Below are 16,308 nucleotides of genomic sequence, written 5' to 3' on the forward strand. Positions count from 1 at the left end.
GTTGCTATGAGATTCCTGGCCTTAAAACAGTCTGTGAACTAGGACACAGCAGTGACGGCTGCAGAACCAGCCTCTATGTCTACAGCTCTCACATGGTAGAGACTCCACAGACATTTGAATTTACTACATTTGACAATTTATTTGTAATTATTATTTTTACAACCAAAAATACCAGCCATACCTCACAGGGAAAATACTCTCAATATTTGTAAAGTTATGCAGCATCACAGACTGAAGTCCAGAGAAGGAACTGCAATTCACTGATGTAAAAAAGAAGGAAACAGTCATAAAGAAATTCTGTCCTTACTTCTTTTCTCCTTCTTCTTGAACTTGTTCTTCTTCTTTCCGTGCTCTTTGTCATCATCCGAGACGTAGGTGTCGGGAGGCTCGTGGTGATGTCCATCATGTGGCGGCGATGGTTCTCCCGTGCGATACAACCCAGGAAACTTGGTGGGACTGATCTCCTCGGAGCTGGGGGTGCGGGCCACGCCCCCTTGGTGCTCAGCCCTGCGCTGCTCTGCAGGGCTGCTGCTGGGGGGCAGGAAGCACTCCGTCATGGCTTCCCTGGCCTTATTACTCCGCTAGGCAGCACTCCATCTCCCTATGAAATCTGTCGAGGACCAAAAAGTTTAGTTTGGATGACAAAGTTTATGGAGCTATAAACACACCAAAGCAGAGAAGTGTTTGTCTTGCAGTTTCACCTAAAAGGCCTGAGCTCAGCTCCTAAGAGATCTGAGGTGAATCTGCAGGAAGACTTAAGAGCTTAGTGGGAAAATTCTTACATATAAACGAAAAGTTATACCACATTTTAAGAGATTCTGTGATCATCTTTTGAGGGAAATGTACTCATGTCATAATAAAAAATCATCTTTAAGTCCTAAGAGACAGCTAGTCTTTAAAAAAGATTTAAGGATATTAGTGCTGCCACAAACGATTATTTTAATATTCGACAAATCACTGATTATTTTTACAAATTAGTCGACTAATCGGGTCATGCATAAAGTTGATGTAAAGCACATGTCTTAACCATCATTAGCAAAAAACTAACTAAAAATAAAGATTAAGATGATATTTTATTAAACGTTAAATGAATCGTGTAGCTCCTGTCCTTTAGTTTCTGGGATTAAAACGAGATTAAATCAAATGAGAGAGATAAGGAATATACTTTCCATCAAACTGGTTTTGACAGGTGCCCCGCCCCTCAAGATGACGTAATAATTTAATTTCAATTTTATATATAACAGGTATATATAGTCAAAGGTCACCTGTCCAAATGAGTTTGATGGAAAGTATATTCCTGGTCTCTCTAATGAGGTCGGCATTTGAAACAAGGAACTATTTGTAAGTTTGGTCTCTAAAACTAAGTTTTGGTCTCACTGAGTCAAATAATGAAAAAAAGTGGATTTTTTTGGGTGGTGAACGCTCACAACTTTACAACACTCCAACACCATATTTTATAAAATAACGACTAATCGACTATTAAATTAGTCGTCGACTATTTTAAAAGTCGATTAGTTAACTAATCATAGGATATGACTCACTAAATGAAAATCATTTGTTTACTTAAAACGCCTCAGAAAGTTTAAAAATTAAAGTGATGGAAAATTTAAAAAAACAAATAAAAAAAAATGAATTATTTTCACCGTAATCCAAAGTATGAGAAAAATATGACTAGAACTGTTCAACCTGAACAAGTTAAACTCAAAGATGGATCAGTGAAAGCAGACTCCTGTCCACTGCTTCCATGGTCTTTCTCAGGAACAAAACAAATGCAACAATCCCGTTTTCCCACCAGATGGGGCTTCTGCCATTCCAACAATCATCTCTGGAATAATGTCTGCCATGTCAGGAACCGAACCACACATGACACCAGATGACTGGAGCGGAAAAAAGCAGCAGAACTCAAAAACCGGAAGCGTGGCAGCAGCAGGTCATTTATGTCAATGTGGATGTGGTTTGACATGAACACAATGGTTGTCACACTAACATCATCAGCTACAATGCTGGTGAGTTTCCTTTAACAACCAAATTAGGTTTAAGACTTAACCTTTTTCTCGAATCTTCAATATGAAGCTGAAAAGTGTGACAGGAAACACGCAGATTAACAGCCTTCAGTTAAATAACACCGTCTAAACGGAGTAGCTTGTAGATGTAATCATAAGGGCTTCTAAATCATCACCACATAATCTTCCTCTGCTTGGAACTAACTCCACAACTTGACTTATTTTAACAACATTTACCCTGCAGCTTAACTCCGTAAAACCCGAATGTTAACGTCTGCTATGGTTGATTTAGACCCTTTGACGCTGAAACTCTGATGAAGGGAAGCTGCTAGGAATGGAGGGCCCGTATGCTAACGTCGGTTTAGCTAGCCGCAAACAGGCTAAGCTAGGTGATAAACAAGTCTCTCAACTCCTAAACAAAGCGTCTCACAAACCGTTTAGCGCTTACTGCGACAGCCAGACCCGAAACGGAATTTCACCACAGCGGCGTTTCAGATGAGAGAAGAAAACTAATAACGTAAGAAACTTTACCAAGTCCTGTTCGGTCAATTCCACATTGGAGCTTCCGGTTCCCCGTAAACTAAATAAACCCTTTTGCGCATGCGTTGTTGGACGAGTGAATGACGGGATATGTAGTTAAATTGTTGATAGTTTCACTTGAAAAGATCTCAATTCTCCCATTTAATTTGATTTAATTTAAAAAATATTACACATTTATTTTTTTTACATTTAATACATTATTCAAAATAAACCACTTTTTTTTCCTTTTATTAGAATTGATATGAAATTCATAAAAGTAAAAAAATGCACAATCAAACACTCCATCGTGTCTTTTCTGTACGGTGGCAATATCATGTTCAACTTCACTACATACAAAATAACTATATAATTTTAACTTTGTCCAGAAATAAGACTCAAAACCTGGTAGCCTGGTGTCAAAAGTAAACCATCCATCCAGGCATCTTCTGAACCCGCTGAATCTCTTTTGGGGTCACGGGGTTGCAGGAGGCAGACTGTTGGGTGAAGGCGGGGTTTACCCTGAACAGGTAGCCGGTCTGTTGCAGGACCGCAAAACCACACACACACATTCACAACTAGGGGCTATTCAGATTCACTAATGAACCTATTAAACATGTTTTTGGACTGTGGGAGGAAGCCAGAGTTCCTGGAGTGAACCCACACATGCACGAGGAGAACCAAAAAACTCCACATAGAAAGGTCTCAGCTGGGATTTGAACCAGAGCCTTCTTGCTGTGAGGTGAGAGTGCTAACCACTTCTAACCTGTCATTATCTACAATCCAACACAGACTAAAATAACAAAGAACAGTCATGTGACCAAAAGAAAAAATGCTTGTAAAACTAGATAATAAAACAATCAGTAAATAATTGTAAGAACATGTTTACCCCAAAAAGCACAATGAACTGGGAATACTTTTGCTTCAAGAACACATTTTATTATTATGGATTGGATGCCTTCAACACCTGTTATTCATTTATTTTTCCTCAGCTAAACTCTGCAGGCCGAGGGAGCCGAGGACACCAGTGGAAGATTGAAAAGCAGTTTCTCATTCTTGTTGGATATCAGATTTCAGCGTCCAACAGTTTGGGGCCTCCTTTGTTTCATTTCTTGTTCAACAATGCGTCAAATGTTCGAGAAGGTCACAGGCAGACTTAGGCAGCTACAACTATAGTAATACTGCAGTAATGCAGTACTTGCCTGACGTGTTGTGAAATAGCTGATACAACCAGGGTCTTCTTTGGAAGAGGTGCCTAAATCCCTGAATATCCTTTAGAGTTTTCACTCCCAAGTGTGGTGTGAACTGAACTGACTGTAGCAGATTCTGGATTCTAAACTGAACTGGTGAGCTTTGCTTTCAGCAGGGAGGTGTTTTCCAAGGCAAAACTCAAGGGGGAATGTTCAGCATCAATGTTGTTAATATTTATAATGGTCAGTGTTTCAGAGGTGGTAACATAATGCTAACATCACAAACACATTTTTAACACCATTCTATGTGTCTGCAGATGCTCCAGGTACAGCAATGATCATCCAATAAGATTATTTTCCTTGCGGAGCAGAAAACAGACAATTTCTCTTGAAACAAGATTCAGTTTTGGCAATGTGGGTGAAATTACAGATTTAATTTTGGGATTTATAAACTTTTTATTTTATCCCTTCATGTATTGGCATTTTTAGGTTTAATTAAGGTAGAAAAGACTTTTTGGGTTGATTGCGTCACGGTGAACAGGTGCCCCCTGTTAAAGTGTTGGGCTGTGTCATTACGGCTGTGTTGTCTTCATCGCTTTCTTGGCTGAGGAGGGTCTGGAACCCATGAAGAATGTTTAGGCTGTGGTATCATTTTGATCGCAGCCACAAGCTCACAATCATTCAATCTCCTGCCTGAGAGAAGCTGTCAAGGAGCTCGTGGAACAGCCCAAATTTGGTGAGGCTGCTTGTGATCATGTGTGCTTTGGTAAACGCTGCGGTTGAACTCCGAGCTGGTGGTCATTCCAACACATGAAACAAATTAGGCCTCTGATCATCTTTTCTGGCACAGTCTGCTCCAAACCACAGCTGCAGTGGCGAAATGAGGTCGGGATTCAATATCGCAAAAAAAGACAAACAAGGTCTCATTGTGCGTCTGCTGGAGCACGCCGCCGTCGCATGCCAAGTGGGAACATAATCAGCGACAGAGCCCCCTGCTGCTTTTGGAGAATGGACAGGCATTACAAAGGGAATTTGTGTGTGGCAGAGACATTGGCATGGGTAAATGTTTTCCTCCTGGCATGGATGAGATGGTCGCTGAACACCTGTAGTCCAGAATGGAGCAACAAAAACAGCGTTGTTTCCCCAGGAAATGATGCGTTTCCTGACAAAACCAAGCTAAGCGTGGAGGATGGGCAACCTCAGAAACGTTTTATTCCTGCTTTACATTTCTTTATAATTATATATATATATATTCTTCAAATCAAACTCTTGTGTGGACAATGATCATCCATGTCACCAAATTGTTCTTTATTTGGCTAGGATTTAGTGGACTATAGTTGTAAAAATACATTATTCATATACACCTCTAGTAAAAAAAAAAAAAAAAAAAACTATTGAAAACATCTAAAAATATACAGTAACAGCATTATAAAAACAATCTGCAGGAGTAGAGGAGGCCTTGAAGAGGGTATTTTACAAGGAGGAAAGCTAACAGAATGATCGTGGATTCCTCTGCGCTCAGTTCTCTGGTTTGGTAGCAAAATGTGCCCACCCTTCAGAAGAGACAGTTCAAGCACTTCACGGCCTTGCTGCCGTAGTCCACGCACTCCGGCCCGATGCACTGGCAGCAGGCGTTGTGAAACCACCGGTACTTCGACCCTCCCATCGACTCGCAATACAGTTTGCACTGGTGGATGGACACGCAGTCGTCAAAGTACACCACTGTGCACATATTTTCTGAAACAGAAAAACACGACGCAATCAGGTCAGCACGGATCAAAAATACCACAAAAATGGTAGCATACTGTAACTTTTTAACCATTAACACGATGATTCTAGTAGATTCTGAAGGAGAAAAGCGGCGTGAGGTGATGAGGTTTATTAAGCAAGTCAGTACACCAGAATTTAAGGTGGACTTTCTATTTTTGAATTAAAAAATCAAGGATTTTAATCATGAAAAACATAATAGTTCTGGTTTATTCATTTTTTTCATTAAGATTTATGAATTTCTGGTTGAGATGCACCACAAACGGTGGTTTTGTGTATTTATTTTTCATCACTACTGACATTTTACTACCTACTACTACATGAGATGATTTTATGTGGTACAGCATGTTTTTTATTTTGAAAAAAAGTCACAGAGTCTCCTAAAGAATTAAAAACTAATTTATATTTTGAAAAAAAGCTATTCTCTCCTCATGTTTCTGTTTTATTCATGACTGAAAAAACAAATGTATTTATATTTAACTTAATAGTAACAATTCTATAAATACAAATCCGTCTTCTTTACCTAAACGGTGAACTGTTAAAGGTGCAGACCCCTGGTCTAAACTAAGTAAGTAAGCAGTTGTTTGAATTGTTAAAACATACATGTCATTGTGTCAATTAACCTTCTGAAATAACCTTTTCCTGAAAAAGATTGAAATATTTTTCCACAAATCCTTAAAAATAAATATTAGAATTGACTAAATACTATATATGAACATATTTTTTTGACCGGACAAATTATTGCATTATTTTACAAAGAAAAACTACAGCTGTTATCTTCAAAAATATGTTGCAAACATTCATTCATTCATTCATTTTCTTGACCGCTTCTTCCCTTTCGGGGTTGCGGGGGTGCCGGAGCCTATCCCGGCTACTGATGGGCGAAGGCGGGGTACACCCTGGACAGGTCGCCAGTCTGTCGCAGGGCATGTTGCAAACAGATAAACATAAAAACATCAGATAAAAAAAAACACTTTTTTCTTAAGGGACTCCTTAAATCTCTGAGCATTCTTTGTTCTCTGGTTTTCTATGAATATGTCTATGAAGAGTTTTACTGTATAAAAACACTTGTAAGGCATGGCGGTGGTAGTTTCATGATTTCAGTCTGCATTAGGATGGAGGACTTACTATCAAAGAAGGAAATAAAATATGCAAAAACATTCTTCCAAAACGAAAAAAAAAAGCCTTTAATATTGTTGCTGTTGAGAATAAGTGATTAAAAAAAACTTCCCATTATTTCCTGTAGAAAAGAGTTCACTTTGATGGAGCAGTACTTCTTTCCACTGATCCATTCATTTTATTTTAAGTCTGAGACAGATCAGTCCGCTCCTGCTGCTTACCTTGATTGTCGTAGCCAGGGTGCAGGCTGTTCCTGGCCTTTGACACGTTGGGATCCTGGCTGTCGAGCGACTCCAGAAACGATACCAAGTTCTCGTGATGCGAGAGCTCCTCCGCGACGGGGAACGACACCACCATCATGTTTATGGGAGCGTCACCCTCCGTCAGAGCACGGAACAGCGAGGGGATGGGGCGGTGCAGCTCCTCCACCGTGCTCTTGGATGTGGCCGGAGAGTCGTTGTAGTTCTTGGGGTTACACATCCCTGACGAAAGGCAACAATGAGGATGTTAAAGTCTCACTCTGATCATGTTCTGATCTAGTTTCTGCAGCGCGGCAGGAGACCACTAGAAGTTGTGTGTTGAGTAAGCCGTCTCGTACTTCCTGTCACTCATTTGTTTACACTCTCTCTTCTGTGAGCTTAAACCCCCAACCTAACATTAGCGGTGCAGCAAAAGCAGCAATCCAGACGTACAGTTTTGATCCGGATACGAGGAAAACTAAGACGTTCATGGATCTAATCTCTTTTTCAAACAGCATATCTTCTCCTGCATAAATAAATACAAAGAAATGTGATTTTGAGACTAAATTTCTTTATGTCTTTCATCGAGAGAAAAACACAATTTTCATTGCAGTGGGTCTGTAAAGAACACGATCCACTCTGGGGTCCAGAGCACTTTGATTTCAGAATTCATCCGTTTTCAGCTCACGAGAGGAAATGAGTAAAAGCAGCACTGTCAGAAGTGTCTCGTCTCAATTAAAGTCTTTAACACTTCGTTTAAGTTCCACACACAGTAGCATCCACTCAAAGACGTCCCCACATCCACAGATATGATCTTCCTCACTGCAAATGAGTCAAAGTGAATTATAGCTGAGGGGTAAATAATCTAATGAGAGACGGAGTTTGGCAGAGGATCTGGATTACAAACCCCAAGCCAGAGCAGCTGGTTTAGATAAAACATCCTCATGGGTCCTCCCTCCTGCTCCCTTCCCTCTGTCCTCTCCTCTAACCGCTCACAAACACACTTCAAACCAGTCCACGTTTAGCAGACCGAATATGTCCTTAGCAGCAACAGGAAGTGGACGTAAGGTCAGCGGCAAAGAGGGAAAAACGAAAACAGAAAGTGCAAAGGTTTGGTGAGGTTGTCCTGGGAGATTTAGGAGGAGTTTAACTACCACAATAAGAGTGTCAGAGTTTGTTCTTAATTTGTTTGTTTTAATTTTTATTTTGCATTTTTATGTATTTTATTTTGTAAACTTCCGAGGGGCGGAGCCTTTTGTTTAGACTGTGATGCTCAGAAAACTATTGTAACGCCACTTGCTGAGTTCTATAAGACAAAAGAGATTAATCAAAGAAGATGGAAAATTAAGACATATATAACAAAGGACTGAGAAGAAAAGACGTTTTAACATTTAAGAAGCTGTGAGGAGAAGTTTTCTTGCTTTCTTTTTTGGTGAATGCGGCCAGCGAGGTACGTGTTTTTGATTTCTGTTCATGTCATTTCTTTTAGCGAAATTTGTATCTAAGTTATTTATTTGTGTGTTAGTTTGACGGTGACTTTGTGTACAAAGAAGAAGAATAAAGTCATCAGTGCAACAAACTGCGGTCCTGATTCTTCACCGGAGAGAGCGATAAGGAGAGAAACATAGACGCTCAGCTCTCAGGATCTGAGTCTTCTGGTCCTCATGAAAGCTCTTTATTAAAGACAGCCTGTCAGGATCTATCGCGTTATCCGTCTGTCTAAGCTGGACTGAGAGCTCAGCATCGTACAGGGACACAGCGAGGGGCGGGGAACCAACACAGCAAAGAACTTTGTCTAGATGGCTCAGAAATGTAGGTGGTCATGTGACCCGTTTGTTGGTGTTGAGCTGGTTTGAAGCTGTTTTCTCTGTTTAAGCCATCATCTCCATCCAGACTCAGGATGGACTTTCCAAAAATGGACAAACGCTTGAAATAAACCCGCTTGACAGCAGTTCAAAAAAGACCACGCCCCAATCTGAGCACAATTTTGAGAGGAAATTAAAAGAAGAAAAATATATATTAAACTAGAAAAATTGCATTAGTTGTGATGATGCTAATGTGAATGCTTTTGCTGAAAGAAGTCGCTGAAGAGGCTGAAGCTGAAAATGTAAAAGCTATTTGCAAAATGTTACATTTGCTAAAAGACTGGTAATTTTGTTAAAGAACTATGAAAGAGCTCTGAAGTTGACCTACATTTCTGAAAAATTTGTTGTAAAATTGCTTCAAAATCCCTAATACATACCAATTTTGCAAAAATACTTAGTGTATTGCTTAAATATGAGCTAAACTCCAAATCAGCCCAAAAAACCTCAGCAGATGCTAAATAAGCCAAAAAAGGGCAAGTTGTAGCTTAAATACTAGCTAAACTCCATAACATTCTAAAACTCCTCAATAGACTAAATTAGTCAAAAAACTTAGCCTGATGCTAAGATATTAGCTAAACTTCAAATTAGCATAAAAAATCTTCAATAGATGCCAATTAGCCAAAAAAGCTAGCACACTGGCTAAATAGTAGCTAGACTCCAAAATAGTCTAAACTTCTTCAGTAAACTAATTCAGTCAAAATGTTGCATGTTACTAAAATAAAAGCTAAACACTAAATTAGCCTAAAAAACCTCAGTAAATAACAAATTACCCCATGAGCTAGCATAATGCTAATATAACAGCTCAAAGCCAGATTTTCTGAAATGACTATAAAGGATGAAAACATAAACCATGAATATTTTTAAACACTTGTTGCAAATCTAAGTGAAAATACTGAATTTGAAGACTTTCTCATTCAGTTCCTCCGGGGGATGTTTTGCTTAACATTGCTATAACTATAAAGTTTATTAATACCAAAAATACAAGCAGTAATGTCCTGAACAAGCTTAATGTCTTGATACTAAGATCGCTGAAATTGCTGAAAGTGTGATGTGCCAAAAAAATGTACGGAAAGGAGCAGGAGAATCACAAAAGTATGAATTCTTACTAAGCATTCACACAATTAATCCAAGGACAAGAGATTTTTTTTAACAAATGAAGCTTAATGATAATTATTTAAGATGTTCTCTTTTTGCACTATTTGAAAACAAGCCTGGTTACTTCATTTTCAAATAAGCTTTTGTATATTTGAAACGACTTCCATTTCTAACAGAGAAACACTAAATGTCAGACACTGAAGACCTGATGCAACAACAGAAACAACCTCAAAACTGCCACAAACATTAAAATCACAACAATCAGTCGTGTAACCTAAAACATTCACACGACTTTCTACCCTGAAAATGATTAAGAACCAAAAACATAAAAAAGACTCAAAGAGACACAAAAAGCAACAAAACCACAGATATAAACTGGAACTTGAGGAGGTGATTAATGAAAAACACAAAGAGACACAAAAATCAAGAAGGCTTACAAAGCGACCGCAAGAAGATACAACATGACTACAAAGAGACAAAAAGGACCGCAGTCCTCCTTCAATATTTCTCATGTCTAACGTGGGTTAGAGGCCTTCATCATGCCTGCATCAAAACATTCCTCCTCTTATTTATTTTCACCCTCAATCTGTTTCCAATCCGGCCTCAGCAGGTGTGGCGTAGAAATGAATGATTCCCCATTCAGGAATGGTATAGATCTGCCTGTGACTCATATGTTCTCCACTCACACATCCTCACTGTACGTCCATAAACGTCGCTGCGCTTTGATCTCCCAGAAGACCTCTGGTTCCAGTGGGAACATCTGCAGCCACACTCACGTGATCGGGGTTTCTGCCTTCGCTCAGCTCGCACTCCTCTCTAAATCTGCAAAGTAGTGGCAGCGCTTTGATATGTTTGGTATTTGTCCTCTAGACGACGGAACCATCCTGGACCGCCATCTCTCCACGTCTCTGTTGGCTCAAACATGCTTTTCTCTACAAACGCAGGCACTGAAAGTATTTCTAACTTCATTACTAGAGGTTAAAGCATCCTAGTTGGTCAGTGTAACTTTAAATACATTTAAAATGGTTAAAGATCTGTGACTCCATGGTTAGGCTGTCTTTTGGTTACTTTTTTCAATGACATATGAGTTAAAGCTCAGACGTTGGATGCTTTTAACCCTATAAAGCTCCAAAATGATCAGACTTATTATTTTTTTAAGTGAGATAGTATCAATGATGATCTGTTGAGTAATTTGTTAAGTTCTTGCTCACAATAATGTTAATTAATTAATAATGTAGAATTATGGCTGTGACTGTTCATGCGAAATATGGTCTTAAATTTGATCCACACATTTTTAACATGATGTCGCTGTCTTCTACGTTACGACGGAGTATTAGGGCCACCAAAAAATATGTATATATATATATATATATATATATATATATATATTACAAGTTTTTTTCTAGTAAATTTACAACTTTAAATATAATAAATTTATGGCTTTGAATCTCGTAAATTCACAAGATTAAAAGTTGTGCATTTCTGAGAGAAAAAAGTCAAATATTTTGCCTATGACTTTTAAAGTCACAAATATACGGCTTTATGGTCGTAATTTAACAGTCACAACTTTTTCTCGTAAATTTACGAGATTTAAAGTCGCATTTAGAAAAAAAACATGTTTGTAAACTGGCCCTAATATGGAGCCCGACAGTGACGTTAAAGTAAAAAAAAAAATAAAAGAATATAAAAGTAAATGTACTTGCTGCTGCCCACCAGTTACTATCTGGTGCACACCACTTAGTAACCAGAAAAAAAAAACTACTTTAATTTTTATAAAATAATTTCTTTTTGCTTCAGTTTTTAGAAAATAAAACAATTACTAACTGAAGCTCACTAGCTGAGTAACTGAATTTTTCGCTGGGTTTGTCCGCAGGTGCCATGGTGGCCCCAGCTGTGTTTGCCCACTCTGGTTGAGTGGGGACTCAGTGGTCCACCGCCTGGTGGAAAACGAAGCGAGCTAACAAGCTGCCCAGTGGACAGCGTAGCGAGTTGGCGAGCCCACTCAAGCCAGTTTGGACAAACCCAGCTGGGGCCACCATGGAAATGTTCGCGGGGTAGTAACCAGGAAAAAATATTACTTCAATTTTGAGAAAAAACAATTTTTTTACGCCAATCTCCCTTTAGGGGCTCCGTAGTTTTAAAAAGATTGAATTACTAATAGATTCTGCATTCTTTCAATACAGGGAGTAGAAATTTACAAAATGAAAAAATTATAGTAAAGTAATTCTCACCAGTTAAAAACAAATAGGAAAACATTTCCTGCTGAAGTGTTTTGCATGGAAGCAGCCATTTTGAAACGAGCAGGAAAAGCTCTTCTACTGCCCCTAGTGGAATGATGATGAACTACAGGGCTGAAAACATGAACCAAGTTATGTACAATAAGTTTTTAAGGAAAGTTTGGATCATGTTCATGACATAGGGTCTCAGAAATACACAAATATGATATGAGTGTGGGGTGAAAGTCAACTGCATGTTGTCACAGAATGAAAAGATGAACTTGAAAAGGATCATGGATTGATATGAGTGCAGTGATCTCCTTGGATCAGCCCAGGACCTCCTGTCATGTTTGCATGTTCTTCCTGTCATTGACATGCCAGTTCAAACGAGACAGAAGAGTGGACATGCAGACAGGGCTGCAGCTTATTGCTCAGTGGTTGGTCTTCAACATTTCACACCTTAAGTGGAACAATTGGACACTACATAAAACATTTAACACACTTTCCAAAGAGTTTCTTCCTCAAGGAGTTCCAGAGGAGCTCCTGCTCCCACTGTGAAGAATCACATTTAATGATGAAAGCATTTATAAAACCGCTGATTTGAGTGTTTCTGATGAACCTCAGCAAAGCGGCTGCAGGACACTCACCGGTCTGGGTGGAGTTCTGTTTGGACTGACAGTCACATCAGTCAAACACATTTAACATGTTAGAGGAGAGCTGAGCTTCTACTGAGGGACAGGCAGAATGAAATACCTAGCAGGCATAACTTCTAACACTCCCTGGTGTGCTGAGGCCAGGATCAAAGCCCCTCCCTGCAGAGGTGGGTGTCATGCATGCATGCATGCATGTGAGCTAGTTACCATGGCAACAGGCATAGCTTCCTACTGACTCTTTTGGGCTTCCTTCCAGACACCCTGGCTTCTTGAACATAGTATCTGTGCTATGTTTAGGTGCGTTATTTGGCTAAAGAAAGAAAAGATTTTGTTTTTGATTAGAACTTTGCGTATTTTTAAAGCTACTTTATGAACCAGTATTTATTTGCACAAGAGAATATCAGATGAAGCAGCACTGTGGTGCCTGATGGCTTTCAGATGTTCGGTTCAACAGAGATCATCGGCCACATGTCCCACCGCTTCAGAAGGAGGTGCAGGCTGGGAAGTTTTTCCACCAAAAATGACGCACACGTGCCCTTTGACCTTCACTCGTGAACGTGACCGTGACACTCACCCACGCAGTCGCAGCACTCCTCCCAGAGGTTCCCCAGACAAAGCATGCAGTCTTTGCAGCAGGAGCAGTTCTCATCGGAGGGACGGCACTGGCAAAGCTCCTGCAGGAAACGCATGGAAACAAGCATCAGTCAAACGCCATCAAGCACGGCGGCCGGCGGTGAACAGGCCGGGACAGTACCAGGCAGGAAAACATCACTGAATCCAATCACTGAGCTGTAATATCTGTTTATTGTAATGCACAGGGGGCCAAAATCCAAAACACACCTTAGGTTACAGGAAGAACAGGATAAACATTTATTGAACACTTTAAAATGAAATTTTAAAACTATAAAACTGTAATTTTTTAACATTATTATGAACTAGATATATAGCATTACCTGAGATAATGTTAGTGTGAATGCTGTAAGCTGAATTTGGCTGCTGAAGATGCTGAAATTGATAGCTAAAAACGCTGAAGCTGAAAACATTGAAGCTGAAATCACTGAAGCTAATAACTGAAAACGATAGCCGAAATGATAGCCAGCTAAAATATTAGCCAAATGCCAAATAAGCCTAAAAAAAGAAAAAAAGTTAACTTAGCCAAAACAGCTAGCATGTAGCTGAAAAAAAAAGTAGCTAAACTTAAACAAAATATCATAAAAAACAGAAAAAATCCTATATTTGCCAAAACAGCTAGCATGTACAGTATATACTAGCCTAACTCCAAAACAGCCTAAAATTGTAAAAAGAAAAGTCTAAATTAGCCAAAAAAGCTAACATGTCACTGAAATATTAGCTAAACTCCAAAATAGCCTAAAAAACAAAACAAAAAAAGTCAGAATTAGCCAAAAACAACTAGCATGTAGAGCTTGGAATTACTGGGTATCTCACAATATGATATGTGATACATGACTCCCGATATCGATGATATCTCGATACTGCAATTATTATTAAAAACGTATATTTTTTAAGGAAATATATACCCAAAAAATCATAATGAAAAACTTGTGTCTTATTTTGAGCAAAAAATAGTAGAGACTTTAGAGTAAAATTGCTGAAATCAGTAATACTATGTCTGTGACAAACATTGACACCAATTTAATTTGAATTATTTGCAAAATTCAGTGTTAACAAAAGTAAACATGATCAGCAGTGCCAGCACTAATAATTAAATAAATAATAATTCAAGTAGCTCCCAGACACAATGGTCCAATGTGCGCCCCCTATCTACCTCCAAAGGAACATCTCGCCAAAGGATGATGAAAATGACGTTTTAGAGCCTCTTCAAATGAAAATAAAAGATCGATGCTTGCTGACAACTCATAGAGAATCAATCGCAGGACTAAATGTCGTGATATATCGCAGTATCGATATTTTGGAACACGTCTACTAGCATGTTGTTGAAATATTAGCCTAACTCCAAACAGCCAAAAAAAATTAAAAGTAAAGCCTAAATTAGCCAAAACAGCAAGCATGATGCCAGTTTTAAAAAATGTAAAACTATATTTTTTAAACATAATTATGAATAATAAAAAGGCAGGAATATTATTCTAGAATAAATCAACTTAAACCTTAAATAACTTTCAATATTTTACTCTACATAAAAATATATTTTGTCCAAATTATACAAGTTAGAAATAAGCACAAGATAACATCTGGTCATTAATAACAATAAAATAAAATGATCTGGAGGGTCGGATAGAATTACCCGGAGGACCGGATCCGGCCCCCGGGCCTTGACTTTGACACAACAAAGGAGGAGAACAAAGAGAATTTCAAGAAGTCTTGAATATTACCAACATTTCCTTTAATAAAATCCTAATATGAGGCAACACTAAGTTTTCGGATTAAAGACAGAATAAAAACATTTAAAAAAGTTATTGTTTGACACCACAAACAGATGAGAACATCAGCGATGTGTGGACATTTATCAGTGATGTGTGGACATTTATCAGCGATAAATTTTACTCTCAGTTGGACTTTATTCTACTTTTCCCACTGAAGGAGGAGAAGTCTACTTTTGTGTGAATCATGTTTGTTTGTGTTTATAATCAGCAGTTGTGGGATGAGTTCATCTGATTAGTTCAACACAGCAGCCAAAACACCATCATCATCATCATCATCACGTGCATGAAGGACCACAAGTGTCTTTAAATTTGATTTGCAGACACCAACCGCAGAGCAGCAGACACCAGAGTCAAGTGGATTTTATGGCTCAAAACTGACAACACAACTCAGCAGATCCTCTTTTAGATCATCAATCAAGTAACAAGGAAAAACTTCTCTGAGAATTAAAAACATATCTCTGACAAATGCACAAAAATACTTCAATTTCCTTTGGAACATGAGTTTATAAAGTTCTTAAATTACACAATAACAAGAAGAACATCCAAATATGCAACACTTCTATGTAAACGTGTTTCTGATGCATTTGTCTAATTTAAAAAATAAAGTTGTCACTAATGTTGTTAGTTTGTTAATGTTATATTGTTTAGACATCAGACTTCTTATTGGTTTTGTTTGTTTTCAGGAAATTTTGGTTTTCCCCCCAAAATTATCACTAATGTGAAAAATAAAAAACAGCATGAGGAAAAACTGAATTTGACTTATAAAATGATGACTTACTGCCCACTTCTTAGAGGTTAAATTCACCGTTTAACTAAAGAAAACAAATAAACAAAGCCCTCAAACTAAGACTACCAAGATCCAAACTAAAATAACAAAACCTAGCAGAGTAAGACTGCTGAGGACAAAAGGGGGAAAAGAACAAAAAGAAGAAAAGAAAAGTTAAAAAGAAAATTTAAAGTAAGGATTACTTAATTAGCATTTATTTATTTTAGATTAGTAAAGTTTATAAATTGATGTCTGGGGTGGACATAGATGATAAACTATGTAGGTTTTTACATCCTGTTGACCTGAAGACGTCTTGTTTGATCAACTCTACCTCCAGAATGAACAGATTTATATGCAAAGCAAAACTTTGGAAAAAAGTTTGATCTTTTATGAGTTAAAAGCACGTATTATCTTGAGCTGCACAACATTGGTTACTAACTGACCAGAGCTGCACTGAGATGATCCTGTTTGGATCCT

At 38.3% G+C, this 16,308-nt stretch overlaps 2 protein-coding genes across 4 annotated transcripts in view; both read right to left on the minus strand.

Moving 5' to 3' along the window:
- The window catches only part of ralbp1 (ralA binding protein 1), a 9,399-nt gene extending 6,787 nt beyond the window's left edge, over positions 1–2,612 (minus strand). For 2 of the 3 annotated variants that reach the window (XM_024280752.1, XM_024280742.1), the window contains exons 1-2: positions 2,535–2,612; positions 308–610 (exon numbers count right to left, since the gene is read on the minus strand). In XM_024280752.1, coding sequence (XP_024136520.1) covers positions 308–557 — 250 coding nt within the window. In that variant the 5' untranslated portion in view covers positions 558–610; positions 2,535–2,612. Of the gene's footprint in view, positions 1–307; positions 611–2,437 lie in introns of all 3 variants that reach the window. The other variant, XM_024280760.2, reaches the window with a different exon arrangement.
- Positions 2,613–4,897: 2,285 nt separating this feature from the next.
- Positions 4,898–16,308, minus strand: part of twsg1a (twisted gastrulation BMP signaling modulator 1a) — a 19,857-nt gene continuing 8,446 nt past the window's right edge. Inside the window, exons 3-5 of the mRNA XM_024281037.2 lie at positions 13,238–13,337; positions 6,817–7,077; positions 4,898–5,446 (exon numbers count right to left, since the gene is read on the minus strand). Coding sequence (XP_024136805.1) covers positions 5,265–5,446; positions 6,817–7,077; positions 13,238–13,337 — 543 coding nt within the window. The 3' untranslated portion in view covers positions 4,898–5,264. The remainder of the gene's footprint in view (positions 5,447–6,816; positions 7,078–13,237; positions 13,338–16,308) is intronic.

This window comes from Oryzias melastigma, linkage group LG17 (genome assembly GCF_002922805.2).
Source record: "Oryzias melastigma strain HK-1 linkage group LG17, ASM292280v2, whole genome shotgun sequence".
Classification (NCBI taxonomy): domain Eukaryota; kingdom Metazoa; phylum Chordata; class Actinopteri; order Beloniformes; family Adrianichthyidae; genus Oryzias; species Oryzias melastigma.